Source organism: Gadus morhua, chromosome 12 (assembly GCF_902167405.1).
Source record: "Gadus morhua chromosome 12, gadMor3.0, whole genome shotgun sequence".
Taxonomy (NCBI): domain Eukaryota; kingdom Metazoa; phylum Chordata; class Actinopteri; order Gadiformes; family Gadidae; genus Gadus; species Gadus morhua.
In genome coordinates this window covers 17,355,126-17,372,617 of record NC_044059.1, presented here as the reverse complement: position 1 = coordinate 17,372,617, position 17,492 = coordinate 17,355,126, and the positions used below count along the sequence as shown (strand labels likewise).

General features: G+C 45.8%; 2 protein-coding genes across 17 annotated transcripts in view; both read right to left on the bottom strand.

Annotated features, from left to right (window-relative positions):
* On the bottom strand, positions 1-11,508 carry LOC115555615 (FYN-binding protein 1). Of its 4 annotated transcripts, none has more exons than XM_030372572.1 (20): positions 10,920-11,502; positions 9,216-10,396; positions 8,579-8,712; positions 7,097-7,261; positions 6,468-6,792; positions 6,228-6,349; positions 5,586-5,614; positions 5,174-5,208; positions 4,654-4,834; positions 3,047-3,206; positions 2,681-2,816; positions 2,551-2,585; positions 2,339-2,420; positions 2,114-2,148; positions 1,697-1,766; positions 1,495-1,572; positions 1,299-1,315; positions 1,174-1,207; positions 761-872; positions 1-455 (listed from the first exon to the last, which is right to left on the bottom strand). In XM_030372572.1, exons 1-19 carry the CDS (start codon positions 10,926-10,928, stop codon positions 767-769), a joined length of 2,934 nt encoding a protein of 977 aa, XP_030228432.1. In that variant the 5' UTR covers positions 10,929-11,502; the 3' UTR covers positions 1-455; positions 761-766. The 4 variants fall into 4 exon arrangements, with proteins under 4 accessions (XP_030228432.1, XP_030228435.1, XP_030228433.1 ...); XM_030372575.1 differs by having other exon boundaries at positions 135-455; positions 757-872; positions 6,468-6,753; positions 10,920-11,508; XM_030372573.1 differs by having other exon boundaries at positions 135-455; positions 757-872; positions 11,201-11,502.
* An 894-nt stretch (positions 11,509-12,402) lies between these two features.
* The window catches only part of dab1a (DAB adaptor protein 1a), a 166,034-nt gene continuing 160,944 nt past the window's right edge, over positions 12,403-17,492 (bottom strand). For all 13 annotated transcript variants that reach the window (XM_030372487.1, XM_030372488.1, XM_030372497.1 and 10 more), the window contains one exon: positions 12,403-14,966. Coding sequence is in view for 2 of the 13 variants with exons in the window: in XM_030372492.1 (XP_030228352.1) it covers positions 14,919-14,966 (48 nt within the window). In the remaining 11 variants the exon portion in view is untranslated. The remainder of the gene's footprint in view (positions 14,967-17,492) is intronic.

Here is a 17,492-nt window from a genome sequence, read left to right as displayed (position 1 = left end):
GCAATTCCAAATGTTTCTTTTTTTTATCCGATTCATCGATTAATCGAAAAAATAATCGACAGATTAATCGATTATTAAAATAATCGTTAGTTGCAGCCCTACTTTAGTGTCAAATGGACCTGTTTTTTTTCCATGTTAAGGCGTTTAAGTCTTTCTTTGATGAAGTAGCATTGGACACATGCCTTTCTGAGCTTGTTCATGTGTTTTAAAAGTAGATACATTTCCATATGGTAAATCAGAGACCACTGTTTCAGTTGGACATCCGCTGTGTGTAAACCTTTCTCAGAGGTCAATTTGTAACTTCCCACACACATCGACTCCTCAAAAGTGTTTTTGACACATGGGATAGATGAAAACTGACCAAAACCACATGCCGTTTGTTGGCCGTTGGCTGTCACATTTTGTAGGATGTCAAGCTTGCATGGTGATCGGACTGATCAGCAGCAGCTTTTTGTCTGTCAATGAGGAAACAGAAAAACCATTAAGTTTAACGATTTCACGCACACACACACTCGCACACACACACAGACATACACACATGCACACACACACACACACACGCACAGACACCCACGCAAACACATGCACACAGACGCACATGCACACATATACACACACACACACGCACACAGACATACACACAGATACACACAGATGCACAGAAAATTACAGAAACACACTTACACACACATGCACAGACAATTACACAAGCACACACACATTCACACACAGGCTAGGATCCATGTGCCCACTCACCTACTGGGTCTCACAGTGATGTCACATTTTCAGGGTCCGCATAGAGTTCAGGGGGAGGGAGGATGAGCATGTCGGATATGTCCGTGATTAATTCCTCTGTGGGACGAGTCTCAGGCCTGTTGGGAGACAGTCAATGTTGATATCTCAATGTCTCTCTCCCTTCCTACCTCTCGCTTGATCTTCTCTTAACAGGCTCATACATACACTCCCTCTCTAAGAGACAGACCTGCTGGTCTATGTCTGGTCTGCCTCCTGCTCACGCACAAAAAAAAACCTTTCTCTCTCTTTTTATCTCACTCTCTCTTTCTCTGCAGGTCCTTGTAAAAACCCTCAAACACAAACTTCCAGAACTCGTCTGTCAACTGGTTGCACAACATGCCCTGAATTTCTGTGTGTTTGTGTTGCAATGTTACTTACGAAGAAACTGTTTCTTCCTCCACAAGTGTGTGACCTGAAAATATAACCAGGAAAAGCGTTATGTTTAAAAAGTGTGATTCTCCCAGGTTGCAAAGAATCTGAACACTTCAGTCTTTTTTACTTACTGGCCTCCTCTTTAGTGCTGTAGTTGGATTGAAACATGGAAAGAGATTTAGTTCACAGACACGTGTGTGTGTGTGTGTGTGTGTGTGTGTGTGTGTGTGTGTGTGTGTGTGTGTGTGTGTGTGTGTGTGTGTGTGTGTGTGTGTGTGTGTGTGTGTGTGTGTGTGTGTGTGCGGTGGGTGGGTACATCTTTCACACCTGGTAGTCGGCTCCTCCGCCACAGGTTTGGGTGAGTGGAAGAATGTGGTCAATTTCTGAAGTGCTTCATGCTTCGGGCTGAAAAACAACAGCCCAGGCAGACAACTTTTTGAGTTTAGCAGGATGAACGACTGGCTGACTGACTGACAGGTGAAAAGAACAACAAAGTTCTATAAGAGAGTTGGAAGCTAGGTATACTTACTGCATAGAAGGCTCCTGTGTGCTGATGTCACTGTGACTGTGCTGGTGGACTGCACTTAGCTCCTTCTTCCCTAAAAGGCCACAATCCAAAAACAACTTCGGAAAAACACACTTCACAGCACTAAAAGGAATATATGATAATGACATCAACACACAAATACTTCTTGATGTTCAGTTTTAAGTCCCCCGATAAACAATGACTATTTGCTGCAATCAAATGCAGTTCAATGCATACACTGTATCCTGTCAGAAGGCGCTGCCTGTTACATCTAGTATAAACTAGCCTTATCTATAGCTATTGTTTACTCTATGACTCCCCCAAGCTCCGATAAGGGGAGGCGCGAATTTAAAATATACTGTAGCCGTCACAGCCTTAAGGGTCTATATCAGACTTGGATTTATTTGATTACTGTCTTACCGAAGTCTGGCATGGAGTGTGTTCTTGTGTGGCCCCTGTAAGTGAACAACCAATACCAATTAGACTTACGTTCGTTCATGCACACAATAAACACACACACACACACACACACACACACACACACACACACACACACACACACACACACACACACACACACACACACACACACACACACACACACACACACACACACACACAGAGGTATGGACGGTGTGGGCTCACTGGGGAGTGAAGGGCTCTACTGAGTTTGTGGGTGTGAGAGGGTCCTCGTCATCACCGGTCCACTCCTCGCTGTCGTCAGTGACTACACACGCACACACACACATAGACACACAGTCAAACACACATACAGAGACACACATACATTTTTACTATGGGGTTCAGGGTTCAACAGTACCGACTTTAAAATAGGATTTTGAAGTTAGGACACTTACAGCTTCCTGTAGAATCTGGGGAATGGTTTGAACGCCTAAGGAAAAATAGACAAAAATGTATCAAAGTGAGACCCTGTAATGAACCTTTGGAATGGTAGCACTCTCCCTTTCATTGTGCTCATGTACTCACCTGTTGCTCATGATGGAGGCCGCCCCATCCAGGACGCTGTTGCTGCTGCTGTCGGGGTATGAGGTGGCGGCTCTCTTTCCCATCTGCATCATCTCCTGGATATCCAGCTCCACGTGGTCCACTGATATGTAACCGTCTGAGAGAAAACCCGTCCTGGGAGCATTAGCATTCAGGCCATGATGTGCAGCAAAGGAGTGTCTACCACTGAACCATAGCATGTTAAGGTCTAACTTCAAGGGATAACCCTAACCCTAGAGATAGGCCAATAGGAATCTGTAATGCCACTGAGCTGAAGAAATTAGTTTGATGCTTTTAATAGTACAATACCTTTGAATACATTTGTTTTGCAGATTTCATGTTACTCACAGGTGTTGCTATTGTTCCGGGCGAGCCATTTCCCCTTGGGGCACTTGGTTGTTCGGATGATGCTGATGTTCTCACCCCTTTCAACTGGCAAGTCATTTTTGCGGCCCTTCGTCGTCACAGTTACCGTTGCCTGGTACATAGCCTCCTCCTGGCCTGTGATCTAAACCAGTGAGGATGGGGGAGAAGGCTTTATGTGTTGTATAGTGAAGGGTCGACAGTGAATGGCATGCTAATAACCAAGAGATTATTCATAATACAAATATGCAATATTTCCTGTCAAGTCAGACTTTATGATGAGAAGACCACCTTCACATGCACAGTATTTATTTTATTGTGTGCTATCAAAATATATGCTAGGCTTTTAAGTTCAAACATGTAGAACAGTATTCTATTGGAAACCACATTGGAGATATTCGAGATAATAGCATTGTCATTTAGGTAAAATTTTGGTTTGCTAAAGTCTACTTGTTCTGAAATAGTTAACCAAAGAATTGGCCACACATTAGCTCATTCTTTTTTATTGCTAGCAATGCTAACACATCAACAGAAAACAAAGACAGATGAGGCCAAATACCACAGAGTAGAGAGAGAATGTGTGAGCCTCCATCTGTCTGAGCATGAACAGCGTGTAAGCGGTGAGCCTGACTTCCAAAGCAAGAGGAATGAATTCAGACAGGTCTGTTCTCCTCAACCACTCCCGCCTCGCTCTAGCAGTTGTCCTCCCCCATGTCTCTAACTCCCGGTTGGCCTCCCCCTCTGTCTCTCTTTATCGGTCGTCTTCCCCTCCATCTCTCGTTTGGTCGGCCTCCCCCTTGTCTCTCTATCTTGGTCGTCCTATCCCTTGTCTCTCTATCGGTCGTCCTCCCCCTCTTATCTCTCAGTCGTCCTCCCCCTTGTCTCTCTCTCTAAGTCGTCCTCCTCCTTTTCTCTCTCTATCGGTGGTCCTCCCCTTGTCTTTCTCTCTCATCGTCCTCCCCCTTGTCTCTCTCATCGTCCTCCCCCTTGTCTCTCTCATCGTCCTCCCCCTTGTCTCTCTCATCGTCCTCTCCCTTTTCTCTCTCTCTTGGACGTCCTCCCCCTTGTCTCTCTTATCGTCCTCCCCCTTGTCTCTCTCTCTTGGTCGTCCTCCTCCTTGACTCTCTCTCATCGTCCTCCCCCTTGTCTCTCATCGTTCTCTCCCTTGTCTCTCTCTTGGTCGTCCTCCTCCTTGACTCTCTCATCGTCCTCCCCCTTGTCTCTCTCATCGTCCTCCCCCTTGTCTCTCTCATCGTCCTCTCCCTTGTCTCTCTCTTGGTCGTCCTCCTTGACTCTCTCATCGTCCTCCCCCTTGTCTCTCTCATCGTCCTCCCCCTTGTCTCTCTCTCTTGGACGTCCTCCTCCTTGACTCTCTCTCATCGTCCTCCCCCATGTCTCTCTCTCTTGGTCGTCCTCCTCCTTGACTCTCTCTCTTGGTCGTCCTCCTCCTTGACTCTCTCTCATCGTCCTCCCCCTTGTCCCTCTCATCATCCTCCCCCTTGTCTCTCTCTCTTGGTCGTCCTCCCTTTTGTCTTTCTATCGGTCATCCTCCCCCTCCGTCTCTCTCTGTGTCCTAAAACAACACAACTCACGTTGAACTTCTTCTTCACGTCGTTCTCCTTCTTCTCCTTCTCCTTCTGCTCCCGCTTCTCTCTTTCTTTCTGCTCCTTCAGCTCCTTCTTCTCCTTCTCCAGCCGCTGCTTCACCTTCTTCTTCAGCTCTTTCTCGTCCGGCCCATCAGATGCAGCCTTTTTGTCTGAAGGTGTCCTGAAGCTGAGTCGATCGAGAGAGAGAGAGAGAGAGAGAGAGAGAGAGAGAGAGAGAGAGAGAGAGAGAGAGAGAGAGAGAGAGAGAGAGAGAGAGAGAGAGAGAGAGAGAGAGAGAGAGAGAGAGAGAGAGAGAGAGAGAGAGAGAGAGAGAGAGAGAGAGAGAGAGAGAGAGAGGGAGAGAGGATGTCCATGATGCAGGACATTATAATGGGATAATAGGATGTGGGTGTGGCTGCGGGGAACATAACAAGGGTGTTGCTAATGGGGATAGAAGGCCAGTCACTGAGTTGGCTACAAAGCTGTGACAGCAGAAATGGGTCAGACTCAGACGTGTGGGCCTTACTTGCCAAGACGGCCAAGCTTGCTCTTCTCTTCGTTCTGTGAAAGGAGAATGGAGATAAGGATATGTGCTAAGCCCTGCCTCATTTCAATTACAAAACACACACACACACACACACACACACACACACACACACACACACACACACACACACACACACACACACACACACACACACACACACACACACATACACACACACACACACACACACACACACACACACACACACACACAAACTCACACACATAAATGCATGCACAGACACAAACATACACACATCCTCACCCACAAAAGCACACGCATGCACACAAACACACGTTTAAACATATCTACTGTACATTAATCAGAGAATGTGTATAGAAACGTAATTAAAAGTTGCAAGTAATGCGCTCTGTATTGGCATCCTGCTTACTGTTGGCTGTTGGGTCTCATCATATGGATCTGTTGAAAGGGGACGAATACATGAATAATATATTAAAACGTTGTCTTCTTGCCATGATCCATAGGCACATTACGTATTATAGATCACATTTATTTTGGGCTAGACAGAGTAAGGCGATTGAATATTTAAAGGTATTCAAATTGCCACTGTGACACATGAAAACTGAGGACTTTTATAGTGTAAATGCCTTACACCCAAACCCTAAATTTGAATTCAATCCATACATGAACTACCTATGCAGGCTTCCCCTAAGAAAGGTTATTTTGGTGGTTGCTATGACGTCATTCATGTCTGCACTGACCTAGGAAACAGGTTACTATCAATTTAGCAGTAGACAAGTTTTGATAGTTTGAAGTCTGAAATCTGAAGTCTGATATGTTTTATATTTGACTTATCTTTTATAGCAATACTATTAGACCTGACTACTACACTATTTAACATACCTCTCATAGTTAGGAACTTGACAAAAGTCTGAAATCTGGTTTATTTGAATTTGATAGCTACACTATTTGTCTTAATTTGGTTGATGATTAATTTGGTTGATGAATAATAATACTCCTTGACAAAAAGCTGATGTTTGGTGGCTTGGAATTAAATTGAAAGAGTCCTTACTCTTTGGTGGTCCTTTGCGCTTTTTAGTTCCCTCCACCTTCACTTTCTTCTTTGTGGCAGACACGTTGACGTCTTCATAGAAGTTCTCGGAATTCTCCAATACGCTGTTATTTGCTTGCAACCTTGGTGAGCCACAAATGTAGAGAAACAGAAGTAAAAGCCAAGGACTCAAATTCAAATATAGAATCAAATCAATAACTCAAATGTCCAATCATTGACTCAATGGGGGCGTAAGCTTACATTGAAGTCGGTCGATTATCCCGAGTGCTATGGGCAGATGAATCAAACACATCCTGACTTTGCTCCTCTTCTGGAATCTCCCGGAATCTTGGCGCTTCAAACTCTGATGCCAATGCTCCGTAGTCCTCATAGGCTGAGTTAACGTTGTTTGGAAGTGGGTTTCCGGGATTGTGGCTGTTTGGAGTACTGTAGTCCTCGTTTCCCCAGGCATACTCAGATGGCTGAGGAGAGTGGGGCTCGGGGGAGTGTGTGTCCTCAAACTCTGGGAGGCCTTCGCTGGTTTCTTCTTGTTCCCAGGAATCCGGAGGAGTCAGGATCTGTTTCACTAAAGGGAGACGCAGGTGACCGCAGTGAGAATCGTATTAAACACATAACACATTATGTAAAGCAGAGACAGCTCTGTCTTGTACGTGCTGTTTGGAGAGCAGTCAGAGACTTTATTTTTATTTTTTATTTCCCATTACTAAAATTCAAAATATCAGCCCAAACAAATATAAGCGTTCTTATAGTGTAAAAGTTGAATTTCTGGCAGCAGAAGATAGTGCTTAATTTTATCGTAGCCAGCCACACAAACTGCCTGTATATTATAGGAAATAGCTTGTGTACGTGAATTATGTTGACATATTTACCCTCCAGGGGCGGAGACAAGTAGGGAGTCAGATTGACACTGGGGGGCCTGGCGGGTTTTAGTGGAGGGGTTCCAAGAACCTGGGGGTCAGGGAGGGCCCTTCTGGGCGGAGGCGGAGGGACCACCATGAGCTCTGGCATCACGTCAGGACCCTCTTCAGACGTACCTTGCGACACAAAACATACCTTGTTACATACATACATTTACAAAGAGGTTTCAACAGGCAAAGAGGGAACAATACGTGAGATAAGCCAAGCTAAATTTTTCAATGGGCAAGAAGCCTAAGCAGTCAAACACAATGAAATGAGTTGACGTCTTTCACCTCACTTCCACAGACATTTTGTCATCCAACAAATATCCTCCTGCTGTGGTAAGGTATACAAAAGCAAATCAAGATCATAGAGAGTTCCTCTACAGCTGCAACAATCTTCTGATAATGTCACAACACAAACATGCTCCAAATGTCCACCAATAGTATCATACATTCAAGTCCCCTGCCTCAAAAATCCTGCAACGTGCTAACCCACAGCTGGCTAGCTTGTTTGGTCAGTTTGTCTCAATCCAGTCAATGTTCATTCCTACTATGTTATTTTTGACAACTGTTGTATTCAACTGTTGTATGTTGCATTCAAATATCTGGTGTGTGAAACCAGGTCAGACCATTTAATTCCTTGAAAAAATAAATTTCTATCTAAACTTCTTGACCTTTGTTAGACGTTTATCCGGAAAAACATACTTATATGTTATATACTGTGTTCAAATTAACAAGCAAATGTATACAACAGACACCCACATCCCCCCCCCCCCCCCCCCCCCCCCAGCCTTCCCCCCACACACACGCAATTCTAGACTATAGAATATCATTAGTGTCGACAGCACCACACTGGCAAAAGCCTTATCTTATTATTAAATGTGCAATTGCATTATGCAATACTTACACACATTACAACTGAAATACAGAAGGCAGTGATTAAAGTGAGGCAGCTGGTTAAAATACATCGAGCTGTGATCACGACTCATCTCAGAGAGTCTTCAGTTCCACGTTCACATTACAGGCATATTCGGCATTCCTCCTAACATCCCCGCCTTCTGCTCGTCGTTTCTGGTGCACAAGAAGTATCTAGGTGATGTTATGCATTGTCTCCCTATTTAAATATTTGGACAAAAAAACACTCCTGACTTAGGACCTCCTGGCAACCACTGCTGTGCGCATACCACATTTCAGTTTGCAGTTCAAACGCTGCTACGTGTCTATGTGTGTGTGCACCTCGCCAGCTGTACAGGTATGTTAGTAATATTGAGTGGAGAGAGAGCATACCATTGTAAAATAGTATTTTCGACGATTACGAGAAGTGGAACCAAAATGAAACAAGAACATACGGTGACAGACTGAGGATGAAGTGAAATAGAGCAAGGCCCAGAGAGACAGAGGAAGAACGAGAGGGATTAGCGGGGGGGTCCATCGGCTTTCTTCTGTACATACTGTTCACAAAACCGTTTACGTGGGCTGCTTGAGGGTTCCTTTGATCCTCATAGTCCAGTGGTGGCAGATCAACGAGGCTGCCTGGGGGAGGGAATCCTTCTGGAGTTGGGTTCATTAGATTTGAAGTGCAGGGACTGTGGAGGAACAATGGACAAGTGCAAGATTATTCAGCATTATTCATTAGCGTGGCTCATTAGCAACATAAGACAATGAGGGTATGCAGGTGAAACTACCCCTTCAACAATCTAAACAAAGGGCACCAAACAATACCACTGCAAAAGTAATCTTGAATCCAGAAGTCCTACTTTGCTAGCAGATGGCAGAACTTCTCTTTGTTACAGAGATAAATTCCACAGATCAAAATTCCATTCCTGTGAGAGGGAATTTTAATTGAATCAAATTTTAGATCCATACTGTCAATTCATACAGTGTACGATTTGTAGAGATTTACTATTTTTTACAGTTTACTACTACGGCCGAGTTTGCGATGTCTGTTTATCGTCAATTACGCGCCTACGGATCCCCGCTTCCAGCCAAAGGAATGGGCGGAACGAATATGAAGCGAAAGCCAGCGTTGAGCTCGTCTGCCAACAGACTTAAGATGAATCTAAAAGGGTGCTTGAGACATATAGTTCACCTGGCAGCCTTCCTGCGAGCTTTCTCCAGGGCTTGGAGGATCCTCTGGTCCGCCGGAGTGGTCTTCTTCCCGGGGGCCTTCCCCGCCCGCTCCAGGGCCGAGGACAGCGCAGATCCCGGACGCTCCATTTTGGGAGATGCCGAGAGGGGCAGGGCGTCGTCAGCATTGGCCGTGATGGGGAGCTCCTCCCCGTTGTGGTCAACCTCCACCCCTGCTCTGGCGGAGATCTGCCCCGATCCGAGTGGTGGGGTGCTGGGGCTGGAGGGGGCCGGGCTGGGGGCGGCCACGGAGCTGAGCAAGGGGCTGTTTTGTACGGAGTTACGGACTGGGGAGGGTGTGGCAGATCTGTGGCTGGCTGAAACAGGCGCGGCGGGGGCGGGCTCCACCTCTGATAGAGTTTCTGTCTCTTGCCAGGGAGCCGTGCGCATTGCTGGGACATTGTCTGTGAGGGAGGCATAGGAGGGGCCGTTGGGAGGAGCGATAGGGATAAAGTTGGGTGGCATGAGGGCTGCCATGGGGTTGTACTCGGGGACTGTGGCGGGGGGCAGCGTGTGCGCTGCAGCCGGGGCTCCTACAGAGGGGAGGGAGCCACTCGGGACCAGTGGAGCCAGTCCACTGTGGACGTCCGGGCTGGGGGAGTCGAGAATGGGTTCAATGTCCATCGACCCTCTCTTGGAGATCTTTTTGAAGCCTGGGAAGGTCATCTTCCTGAGGGTGCCTTTTGGTGGAGGCGAGGCGGGCACCAGCTCACTGGACTCTTTGGATCTGAAAGGAAGCAGCCCCTTCTTGTCTTTCCCGCTCTTCGGCTTGGGCGGGTCTTTATCCTCCACGTCCTGCTTCTCTTTGCTCCCCTTCGTGGACTTTCTGTCCTTATCACTGCCGGCTTTGGACTTATCGTCGCTCTTCTCCTTGGTCTTGGTCAGCGGTATCAGGGGCTTCCGGCTGTCCTTCTTGTCCCCCTTGAAGATTACCCTGGGGGCCCCCGCCATCCTGGTGTCTAAGTTGATGGAGGTGAGAATGGAGGGCCGGGCCCCTGCCGGCAGGTGGTGGGTGGGACTCTGGGGAGGGGGGACGATCTGGGGTTTCTCTGGGAGGACAGGTCTGTTTCTGGGTTGCCTCAGGAGTATTTCCTCATCCTGGAACTTAGCCCTCAGGGCGTTGAAGTCCATTGTGTCCTCGTGCTTGAGGGGAGCATTAGGCAGAAAGGGCAAATTCGCAGTAATTGTAAATATAAAGTGATAGTAGACATTGTATTATATTGTATTACTTACAATTGTTATTGTTAGTTAAAAGTGATTTTGATTTCTTCCAGTTATAAAATGGAAGAAATCTGACTGTCTTTATGTTCTTTCATAGGTTATCAAAACCACCATTAGTAATAGACTCCCAATTGCTCTCTCTCACACACACACACACACACACACACACACACACACACACACACACACACACACACACACACACACACACACACACACACACACACACACACACACACACACACACACACACACACCGGAATAAAATATTGTTTTTATATTTGTTTTGTTTGATTATCTATTGCCTCACAACAAAAAGAAAACAAACACAACGATTAAAACGTATTTGTAACCTTATCTACAGATCAGTAGGATATCAAACAGTCATGTCGTAAAGCATTACATAGTGTCGTTTTTGAGAAGTTTTCAATAGAATCAATCGTACCTGATCCATTGCGCCTCAGGTCGTCAGGTGTTTATTTAAGACAACTCCACTGATATTCTCATTTGCCTCTCATTCTGGATCCAACGATTATTTCCTCTTGGTAAAAAATAATAATATATCGCTGCAACAACTACTATGTAAATGATTGAACGATATATCGTTTCTCATCTACTTGAAGTCTGGAAGAATAACACAAACATCAGCGTCCTGTGCTGTGCTATGGGCTCATCGCGTTCAGGTTTCGATGTGAGAAAGAAGTTGATGCGCATATCCCTCCTTACCTTGCCGAAACACAAGTCTCGTCCAACAAGTCTTGTCCCGGTGGAGGATTTAATGCCTCATACCTTAATCGACAGCTCCCGGACAGGTTTTTACCTTCAGGAATGTGGCTTGTCTGGCACAGCGTGTGCCACGAATGTGAGTCAGGCTTCGTAGGTGTGTGTGGCAGGCCTCCCGAGTAGGAACGTATTTTAAAACTATTTACTAACCTACAACAGTAGAGATTTCCATCGGTGAACACAAGATGTAGCCTTTACAAATAGCTCAAGGATATCCGTCGAGTGGGCTGTCTCTTTGGAATTGAAACGGATATGTTTGAGTTACTTATACCGAAATCCTTTATAAATATGATAAATGATACTGTAGCTGATACCTTACATTCCAGGCTATTGATACATACCTCACTGCTAATCAAGAGGGTATTCACACACACACACACGCGCACGCACACGCGCGCGCACACACACACACACACACACACACACACACACACACACACACACACACACACACACACACACACACACACACACACACACACACACACGCACACACACACTAACTTATAGAACAGGCTAACAGCTAAATACTTGTTCTGTCACTGGGACCTTTAAGGGGAGCAGAGGGCCTGTGTACTATGGTTCTAGCTTATGGAGAAACAATAGGACCGTTCCCATTGGTTGATGAAACCCCTCGGTATCAATGGCCTGATGAGGGCTGTGTCCTGTGAACTTCTGACATTTCAAACAGATTTTCCCCAGGTTAATTGTTAACCGTTTGACCTTTAAAATATCATGTTATCCACACGTACGCATGCACACATGTCTATACATAGGATGCCGTGAACAAACTAACTCTGGACTGTTAATATTGCTGTGCTAACTGTGTTTATGCATCCTGCAGGGAGGCGCTGGTATGGAAATAAGACAGAGGAAGGGAATGGCCTTGCTGGGCATTAAGCTGCTAATTAAGCTTATGGCATGTTGCATTAGAGGCTGTCAGAGCAGCACTTCGGAGACATGACAGCTCATTAAAGCAGGCTTGAGTTACAACACAATAGTGTGCCCCCGCCTTGCTTTCAAACACACAGGGGTCACCTCTGCCAGACACGAACCATTAGTCTCTCTCTCTCTCCCTCTCACTCTGTCTCTCACGCATGTAAATAACTACTCTAGAGGAGTAAAATAAAGTGTGGGTAGACATATTAGTCATTTGGGATGTGTTTATTTGCAACAGTAATACATTGTGGAATACGTAAGGTCAAAACAAAAGAGAAAAAAAGCAAAATCATCTAAAAATCCACTGTAGGATGCATCATATTCATAATGATAAAAAAATGACATGTCAATTTTGACGCTTAAGAAACCGTTAGCTGAGGTAAAAGTTAAAACAGGGTCTAGAAATGTTACGGACTCAAAAACAACGCTTTCCCTTTTTAAATCCATTTCACTTTTCGCTCAATCATTTTGTTTGTTAATCAAGATAATCAACACCAAAATCAATAAGTCCAAAAATTCAAAATAAATAAAAGAGAAATCAAATGAGGCAGCGGACTGGAGGCCATAAAATAAGGAGTCACTGGCTTCGAGTTGAGGCCTGGATGCAGATGTTCTGGAACCAGAGAGACGGATAGCCCAGCGGTGGGGATGTACCAACGAACGACTAACACCCCCCCCGGTGAGACGCTCATGTACAGCAGGGTCGCTGGACTCAGGAATGGGACGCTACGAGGTGGGCGGACCGGGCGGGGGGTTGAATCAGGTAATGAGGATGGAGCAGCTAGGTGTGACAGAGCGGGGGAGAGGGTTCTACACGTGATGGGACGTAGAGCAGGGGAGGGGGTTCTACAAGTCACATGGCGAAGCGGCTGCTGTCACATGAGCAGTCATGCTAACTTTGATACACCGGTGCAGTGTAGGGGGTAATGGGACCTTATGTTGGGCAACAAAGGGTTAAGACGAGAAACAATGGTGTTGTGTGAAACGAGGCTCAGGGGACTGAAGCCAGGGGTGAGGGTTGGGGGAGGGGGCGCTTTGAGACAGGACCCGGAAACATAAGTAGAGGACGAACGTTGATATTGCTTGGGTAAAATCTATAAAGAATTTGCATAACGGAAGCCTTCCTATTTTATAGCACAGAAGTCCGCTGGACCAAATGATTCTTGTTATCATTATTTACAAAATGAGCTTGGCAAACCATGGATCAGATGCCTTAAAGCCATGTACACTTTATAACTCCTATAGAGCTGCCCCCGGTGGCCGGATTTGACTTATAAAATAAAAAATCATTTTTTTGTCTTCATTTATTTGTTCATTTCTTTTTCATTTGTATTGTACAAAAGCTATAGAGAGTGAACAGTTCAATCACAGAATCAGTTTGATTTGCAACATCCATGTCTTCACAGATCCCATTCTGTAGCACGTCTAGTCCTCTGGCCTGTGTCCAGCTGGCCACTTACACCTGTTTGGCCAATCAAATGTTTGCGTGTGTGTTAAGTGGTATTTTGATAGGTTTATATGTAGTAATGTCTGATTTTATTATTTGAATGTGTGTGTTTGTCCGGGTGTCTGATTCACGTATATGTATGTCTTTCTGGGTCTTCGTGGGTGTAGGAGTGTTGAACACCAACATATTGGCTCTGAACCCACACACGTCCCCTGTACCTGTCTGTAAGTGCATGTCTATGTATGGAAGTGTATGTATTTGTATGTGTCTAGCTCCAGTTGTCTTTTTCTGCATATTGATCCAGCAGACACTCACATGTATGGGGAAAAAACGAAACAAAAAAACGCCCGACCAATCAGGTGGAGGGATCTTCCAAGCAGAAGCAGTAGATTTGTCCTGGTAGGCCCATTAGAATCTAGCTCCTCCACTGGATCTCTGCTACACGCATTAATTCATTTGCGTGTACATAAAATATGGTCGCTCTTATACCTTCCAGTCTCAGTGTGTGTTTATGAGTTGAGTAGTGTAGTCTGTGTTTGCCGCGCACATGCACGCACACACACACACACACACACACACACACACAGAGACACACACACACACACACACACACACACACACACACACACACACACACACACACACACACACACACACACACACACACACACACACACACACACACACACACACACACACACACGCATAGGTGGATGGATGAGGCTTCGATCTGGCCACAACTCTGGTATGGGAAATGTCAGAGGTGGAGGAGGAAGAAGAGGCGTAGGAGGAGGAGCGAGTAAGAGAGAGAAGCAAAGAGAGAAGGGGAGGGCTGGATGGGTGTAGGTGGAGCAGGTCTGTCTGTAAGTGTTGGCCCTTGGTATTGGTACAGATTGAGGAGCAGGAGGGAAGAGCATTTGGTGACAGATCTCATATAAGAGGAATCAACCATAGGTCTTTCTATCGCTCTCGCTAACTCTCTCTGTCCTTTACAGGGAGAGCGAGGGCAGCCGAGATGAGGAGGAGGAGGAGAAGGAGGAGGCGGAGGAGGAGATGAAGGTACGTGGGCTAGAGGAGCTTTCTCTGGGGAGGTTGTTAGACATTGGAGAGGAGGAATGGCAGTGGTACCGTGCAGGGGCAGAGTCGGGCTTTACACACTCCCACACCCACACACACACAGACACACACACTTGCACAAGCACATACACGCACACACTGAAGGTTTCTGTTGGTTTGCCAATTGCTGGTCTGGTTCTGACGTCTCTTGTAGCTTTTTTATTTTTTCCCTTTGTTGACCTGGGCATAGAGCGGGTCCTTCCATTTCTGTGGGAAAAAACATGACAACAGCATTAGAAAAAAACCTTGAATACACACAGAGTCACAGAGTCGAGTAGGTCTACTCGACTTCACATTAACTCACAGAAAGCAATGTGGTTATTATATTATTATTATTATTATATTATATATTTTTATATATAAGTGGTTACATTGTTTCAACTTAGCTACCAATGCTAGGCCTAATATCCTCCTGATCAATTAAAATATCTTATTAGCTTGCATTTCTACTCTGGCCAGCAGGTGGCAGTAGAAGACTGGCGTCGGTTTTCTCAAAAGTTATCGCTCAGTTCATCGGTGCCCATGTAGAGCTCTCAGAGAACAACAGACCCTTCGCTCATAAAACCTAATGTCTGTATGTCTGTGGCTGCGTGTGTAATTGGTATTGAGTTTCTATGTGTGGTTGCTTGCAATTGTGTGTGTGTGTGTGTGTGTGTGTGTGTGTGTGTGTGTGTGTGTGTGTGTGTGTGTGTGTGTGTGTGTGTGTGTGTGTGTGTGTCTGGGTGTGTCACATTGTGAGAATGGAGGAGCATGTGCCAACATATTGGTATCTGTGTCGTGTGCGCAGTGATGCATTTCCATCCGCGTTCCCTCTTCATTCTGTCTATCCTGTGCCTTATGAATCAGTGACAGGCGAGAAACAAGCTGCCTAGTAACACCAGTTTGTGACTCACTGCGTCTATTCTTTACTCGAAACCAAGCTAGCTGAAAACCGCGCTTGACAATGCAAACCCCTGCAATCGCAGCACATACGACTTAAGTAATCATGGGTGTGATTATCATACCCATAATTACCAGCCGATCAATCTGCCACCATCACAGGTGGATTGGAGGCTCATGACTGGTGATATGATGATTTCCGGAAGACCTCTCTTTCTCCCTATGAGGCCCAGATTGCTAAGAGTATAGCCTGGTCTGTTTACAGGTCGTTCAGACCTGAAAACCTTAAAATCGTATTTAAGAAAATTGTACTGCAAATGGACTTAGTTCCTTAAAGGTCCCCTGAACCTTTACCCGTATCATTCAATATATTATGTTTTTTTCTCAGGCTTAGCACTGATTCTACACCTTTATGTTAATATCACTGTATCATTCTATGAATATGTAAATTGGAAAACGCCCCCATGCTAGTGCTTAAATGCAAAAAACAATTCCCTCTAACAAACATCAGCAACATGTTCTTATAAAAAAATTCAAAAATAAACAATGGAATGTTTTGAGGGAGTGCAGGACTTTCCAAGATCAGCGTCCTTGTCCAAGTTAATCACATTTTATTTGGTGAATCGAGTAGTACAATGACAAACTATTCAATCATCCTTGAACCAACAACTTTTGAAGAATTACTAACTTTCCAGTCTTTTGCATTATTTTTGCACAGTAGACACTTCTTGAATCAATGTGCGGCATGACATGACCACCAAAACCAAAGCGGTTCTGCAGACCTATTCTCATTTAGAGAGTTAAAGTTCATGCCTTATCGGAGTGATGCTCAAACCCAAAAAAAGCTGTTAGAGCTGAAGGGTAGTTATGGTGGCATTTCGAGAGGCTTTCCAGACCCAGACAGTCAGCAGAAAGGAGACGCCAGCACCACTGAGTGACTGAGAGAAAGAATGGTGACAGAGAGATGCTGAGAGCAGCAGTGACAAGGCCAAGCATTCCCAGAGCGCCCAAGCTCACTATCCGGCACTGCGCCTCTACATCATTCAGTCCACGCTGCCAACGGTGCTGGAGGAGGTGATGGAGGAGGGGGAGGAGGAGATTATGGAGAAGGAGGAGGTGGGAAAAGGAGGGGGATGAGGAGGTGGAAGAGTAGGGGGTGGAGTTGGCTGTGGTTGAGGTGGTGGAGGAGATGAGGGTGGAGGTGGTGGAAGAAAGGGGGAGGAGACGTAGTTGGGGGAGAAGGGGGGGAGGGGCGGAGCCGTTGGAGGAGAAGGTGGAGGGAGTGGAGGCAGAGGTGGTGGAGGAGGCGAAGGCAGAGTTGGTGTAGGATAATGTGATGGATGAGGAGTGAGTTGAGAATGAGGTGAAAGAGGAAGAGGAGGAGGAAATGGAGCAGTATGTGGATGAGGAGGGGGAGGGGGTAGAGGCAGGTGGTGGAGGTGGACGTTTGAGTTGTAGGAGCAGGTGGAGGTTAAGGTAGTTGAGAATGGGCTGGAGATTGAGGTTGAGTAAGAGGAGGAGGGAGGGGAGGAGCAGTTAGTGGAGAGGGAGGTGGTGGAGGAGAAGGGGCTCGAGAATGATTTAGAGTAGGGGTCTTCAAAGTTTTCCAGGCCAAGGACCCCCAAACTGATCGAGCGATGGAGCGGGGACCCCCTACTTATGTATTGTATACAATTGTGTTTTTTCTTAAACTGGTCCTATAGTGCCATGCATAAATGTACCTTGTTATTTTGCATTCAATACTAAGATATTCAAATAATACACAGGTTCATATATTCATGCTTTTATTTTAAACATGTGCAAGGTACATTGAGTAGGGTGGCCATGCAACTGCCATTCATAAACATAACATAA

What these genes read in the sequence shown, in the direction of transcription:
- LOC115555615 (XM_030372572.1), bottom strand. An exon ending in CGTAAACGGTTTTGTGAACA is followed by an intron (nt 7,262 to 8,578) that starts GTATGTACAGAA and finishes TTGTGTCGCAAG; the next exon opens with GTACGTCTGAAGAGGGTCCT. An exon ending in CCGGAACAATAGCAACACCT is followed by an intron (nt 2,817 to 3,046) that starts GTGAGTAACATG and finishes GTTTTCTCTCAG; the next exon opens with ACGGTTACATATCAGTGGAC.